This window comes from Brassica oleracea, chromosome C7, assembly GCF_000695525.1.
Source record: "Brassica oleracea var. oleracea cultivar TO1000 chromosome C7, BOL, whole genome shotgun sequence".
Classification (NCBI taxonomy): domain Eukaryota; kingdom Viridiplantae; phylum Streptophyta; class Magnoliopsida; order Brassicales; family Brassicaceae; genus Brassica; species Brassica oleracea.
Genome location: NC_027754.1, coordinates 37,004,906 through 37,010,375, shown reverse-complemented (window position 1 = coordinate 37,010,375; position 5,470 = coordinate 37,004,906). Strand labels below are relative to the sequence as shown.

General features: G+C 35.4%; 1 protein-coding gene across 1 annotated transcript; it reads right to left on the bottom strand.

Moving 5' to 3' along the window:
* Nucleotides 1-357: 357 nt before the first annotated feature.
* LOC106304414 lies at nucleotides 358-2,116 on the bottom strand (the record flags this gene model as incomplete). The annotated part of the gene is given in 6 exon segments (XM_013740825.1): nucleotides 358-563; nucleotides 641-823; nucleotides 912-1,026; nucleotides 1,288-1,404; nucleotides 1,487-1,568; nucleotides 1,655-2,116. Coding segments are annotated over 6 exon segments (785 nt in total), but the record flags the coding sequence as incomplete, so codon positions are not given.
* Nucleotides 2,117-5,470: the final 3,354 nt, after the last annotated feature.

The window sequence follows — 5,470 nt, the reverse complement described above, 5'->3', positions numbered from 1 at the left end:
CAAAAATATAGTTTCTCATTGGCCGATTATTTTCGCCAACGTGGACACTCTATCTGAGGCTTATATCCTCTTTTTATTAATTGTTTGATATAATGACTATAAATTTTTAATAAAATCTTAGAGTGGACATTATTTAAAGTTACTGAAAATTTGAAGTATGTTCTATATCATAAACGCAAAATGTTACTACGATACAGAACCAAAACGAAGAGAAATGTTTAATTTCATGGTGGACTTAGTGTCAGAACTATTATTTGGAAAAACATAACGTGAGTGCCTTGACGATATGCATGGGAGAAACATTTGTTCCTCTCTTCCGCTCCATGGTGAAAGCTAAGCTTTGCGGGCCTTCTTTGTGGTGGTCTCTGTGGATCATCAACATTCTCACTATTGGACTCCACCTGGTAGGTGTTTGACGCTTCTTGCACAGCACTTGCAGGTCCAATGGTCTGGTCATTAGCTTCAGGAAGATGAGTGTCCTTTGAGAAGGAGTCACCGACATGGTACTTGCAAGAAGCACAATTTTCTCCAGAGATATTGTCACCATGATTGTTGCCCTCACCCTTTAGACAAACAGTTAAATTTGTAAGTAGTTTGCTGTTTAATGAGACCCAAGTGGTGAGAATTTTCTATGACTTACATGCAGTGCAAAGGAGGGCCCTGGGTTTCTCTGATTGGGGTCAAAGATTCGGGCGACAGTAAATAACTCATGGAGGAAAGAAAAGTTAACTCTGTAAGCTTGAGATGAAATGTAGCTCTTCCGAACAATGTCTTGGAGGAAGTAAGGGAGGTTATATTCTGCTGGGTCTTGCTCACCATAACCCTGAAGTAAAGCAAAATCCACGTCAACAAATTTCTATTAACTTACATCAAAATTTAGTTGATGCTCGGAGTATGTCGATGTCACTCACAATAGGGTTGGAAACCTCTGTGGCCCTGGCATTGGTGAGCTTAGTGATAGCTGTGTCGAAGGCAACAAAGACAGCCGATTCTTCTCCATTTGCCACCATCATCTCAACACGTTGTCTTTAAGAGCATCAAACTTTGAATGTTAACAAATTGGTGAGTAAAAAAAGTCGAAGATTTTTGAAAAGTTTGGAGGTTTAAGATAATATTTAGGAAACAACCTCACAACTCCAACAGCACTTGTGTTAAAACATATAGTGCATGTGAAGGAGGAGACACTGTCCTGAATATGAACTCAATATTTTGTGTTTAAGTGAGTTATATGGGTTTAATGTCCTGAATATTAGAAAGCTTGAGTAGATGTTAAATCAGAAAACGTACTTGTGGGGTGAGGTTAGAACGTAGGCGTTCAACTCCGCTAATGAAACTGTCTCCAGCTTCTGGACTCCACCGTATTCGGTACCACTGGTGGAGTCACTTACGTTTGTCGCACACAACCTGGTTGGTGGGATGTAAGGAGAGCATGAGAAAGACATATGAGAACATGTTCTGTCCTATGCACTACAATGAAGGGCCTTACTCATCGAATAAAGTTTGACTTGCTATCACCTCATCGTCAAAGTAGAAGTGTGACCCAGAAGTTGCATTAAGAAAGAGACGACCTACATTACATGTTTCGAAGAGTTAGAGGCCTTTTATGGAAATCTAAATATATGATATGTTTGATCGTATCTGAAAAAGCGCTTACCTCCAATTTGGGACGGAGGCGTGTTACTCCGAGCACAACGTCCTGGCCTCAACTCGGAAAGGGAGATCTGGGGAGCAGCCATTGTTCACCCCGGTATGTGTTGGAGTTATGAGTAGAAAAAATCAAAGATTCTGTGATAACCATGAAGCCTTGAACGCCTATTTATAGGATCCAAATCCTGAAGAATCCGAAGAGATCGAAGGTTCTGGTGAATTGAGGAGTAGTGGGGAGAAAATTTACTGAGATTAAATGTTGTGTTTATGAATTGAACATAAATCGTGATTCCGTTACTTGATCTCCTGTTACTACGATGAAGAGGATGATATTAAGGTTTCAGGATACGGCCTGTAAGAAGGAGAGTGGTTGCAATGGGCCCGAATCAGAGAAAGCCCAACATAAACACCAAAATTAGAGAAAGCCAAGCATAGAGAACTCAAGTCCACAAACAACAAATCACAATACGCAAAAGATTGAATATAGGCCGTAGCTTACGTGGCAAAACATAATATTGGTTGATTTTTCAGTCCTACGTGGACAGCCTATATGAGGCTAGTATTCTAACTTTTAATACTTGTTTGATAATTATGACTTATGGTACTGATACTAATATGCTTTTGTTGTTTAAAACCCACTAATCCTAGAGATTTTCTAAATTAGATTAGTGTTGATATGATAGGGGGAATGCGAATTTCGATGAATAAATAATGGGGACATGATTTAGACTCCCGTGAGCGGTGGCTTTGGGCTTTCACTAATAACCAATAATTAGGCGCACCTAATTGGCTTTTTCCGCTTAGCTGGAGTCTACTAATCCACTCCCCCAATATATAATTAACTATTCGTTTTACTAAAATAAAATTTACAATATGGTTTTCAGAATTGAAAACACATTTTCATCACAATTCTAAACAAAACAAATGTCTGATCATGTGGCGTACAACAAAACACTTCTTAAGCCACCAGAGAATTTTATTTGGCTTGTAATAAACGATGATAATCACATGACTCATGTTATATCTCGACTCTATTGTCAGAATCTGATCACCTTTGAAGCCTTGAAGGGATTAAAAAAAAAACTTTTTGGCTTGTTTTCAGGATGCCGTGTATCTCGATGAGTTTCATTGTGTGAATGTGTCATGGTTAGGCCGTTGCTTAAAAGATTTGCTTGTCCCTCAAGTACTTGCCCAATATGACATAACATTGGGCTCTTCATTGTGACTAGTTGATTTTCTTTTGTCAATAACATGAAAATACTTGCAACCAATTTAAAAAAATCCAAACCAATTCAATGTTTACATAGTAGGGGATAGTATCAAACATGTATAAACATATAATCGGTACCAATCTACTTATGTTTGTATTAACTATAGATTTTTTTTTTTTTTTTTTGAATAAGTAGAGTATATTTTTCTCCGATCACCAATCAGAGTCAACTAGGTTCTGATCCGCGGATAATGTTTCAATATTATTTTTGGAAATATAGATTATATTTTAAAATTTTGGTGTTTCAATCGATTAGAGGTGGAAACTATCATAATTTAATATTAAAATTATTTTTATGTTGATAAATAAAAAGAAAAAATTACGAAAGAGTGAAGTTTTAACTTTTAAGTAAGAATATTTTTAGTTTTCTACTTTTCTTTGTTACTAATTTCTATTTACAACAATCTTTAAAAATTGTTACATTGTTTTCATATATTATGTTTTCTAAAACATCACATTAGTAATAGTATATTTTAAAAGTGTAACACATGAACTGTTCCATTTTTTGATTCAAAGTTGTTCATTTATATATATTGAAATAATATAAAGTTTAAGTGTATATTTGTATGTCATATTTGCCATTTAGTGTAGCCATAGTAATTTTTATCGTTTTATTGTTTTGGTTTATTTTTATTATGCGCTTTAACTTTTCTTAAAATATTTTAATATTTTCTAATTGAGAGTTGTTAATGATAGACCATATTGATTTGAATTATTTCTATAAAAACTGATTATATATATAATATTTAATATTTTAGTAATGTGTAGATATAAAAGAAGTTATCATATGAATTTTAACTAACTTAATTTTTTGAACAGAATGATTACTACTCTTAACTATTATATTTCTTTCTGTAGCATATTTTTAGTTTCTATTAGTGATTTTTTTTATTTGGTTTCCATAACATGTACTCTTTGGTAGAATTCATTGAGTTAGTAGAACTTAGTTTTTTGGTTGGTATTTGTAGATTTTTATGAAACTAATCAGTGCTTTTACTGTTTTTTCGTTTAATAGTTTTTAGTTGTATACTCCAATATATTTTTATATGTAGTAACTATTTTTAAAATAATGAGGATACATAACGATTAAAAGGTTATATCAGCTAATCACATATTCAAAAGAATGATTAAAAGTTAAAAACTTGACATAGCTTTATGAAGGTAATGGATATTTGTGTTTCTGATTTGTTTCTATAGAAGTTGTTTTTACTTGGTTGATGTTAACTTTCTAATGAGTTAGTATTGATATCGATTTAATTTTAACAAAGCTTATTTTGAACAAAAATATGTAGCTATATTTTCTTATTCGGTGTATTAGAAGCGTATGATTTTATAAATAAAAATGAGTATGCTTAATATAATGATTACTCGAGTCATTTACAATGTACATTTTAAATTGTAGTTTTAAAATTACCTTTTTACTTTAAAGACAATTTAGGCTCTTTATACACGAAATCAATGGTAATTAGAAAGATACCCGCTGCACCGTGGATTTTATTTTAATACGGAAACACCCCTACACACCTAATGGAGTAGATTTGCTGCAGAGCCTATACCCTTAGACTATATTCTACACGCTACCGGTTGTACTCTAATTACACATCGAAAGACGATAGGGGCAAACGAGCTTAGTGTAATTACCCACTTTTTTACTTATTTATGCTGTATGTAGAGAAGTATCCTTTCATTTATATCTTCTCACGAACTCAACAGTCTCGTTTCTTAATTCTCCTTCTAGGTCATCTCTTTCCTTTGAATCACCAAACAGTGCACACCAGCCTGAGATGGGTGAGCTGTGTTTACCGGAGCGCATGTTTGCCGCCGGCGAAGAACCCAACGGTGAAAGGGTTAACACATACCACAAACCCAAAAGAATCGAGTCTATAATTGAGGCTCTTGACCCCGACGAAGTAGATTTCTTGCGGAGCACCAAGTTTGGGAAGATCATATCACAAGCCGAGAATCCATCGTTCTCTGGTAGTTTTGGGCAGTTCGTCATTGTCCACATGCTTAGAGTGAAGAAAAAATACGAGATTTGGTTTCTGTTCGCTGGAAGACCTATCAGGATGTCCCTGCAATAGTTTGCTCACGTTACTGGCCTCAATTGCAAGAAAATTCCAATCAAAAACACCAAAAAGAGAAAGAAGAATCCCATCAATGAGAAGTTATATTGGGGAGAACTCTTCGGATCCCTCAAGTTTTGCCTCGTAGATCTAGCAGTTGAGATGCTGAAGAAAAGGGGTCAAGGACCGTGAGATGCGACTGAAGTATGCATGCCTTGCCTTTACGTCGTGTGTTCTTCTTCCGACTTCTCATTTCCCCCTTATAATCCCAGAGCACGTTGAAATGATTAGGGAAATGGATGAATTTCTTGCCTATCCATGGGGTCGAGTTTCGTTTGAAATGCTTGTTACTGGGATCAAGAAGAAAGACGAGATTCTACTCTCACAGGCCAGTGTGGCTTTGCCTGGGTTCGTTGACGCGATCCAGCTTGTATTTATGGTGGCGGTACCTCAGATCAAAGAGATTGTTCCACAGAATGAAACTGTGGTA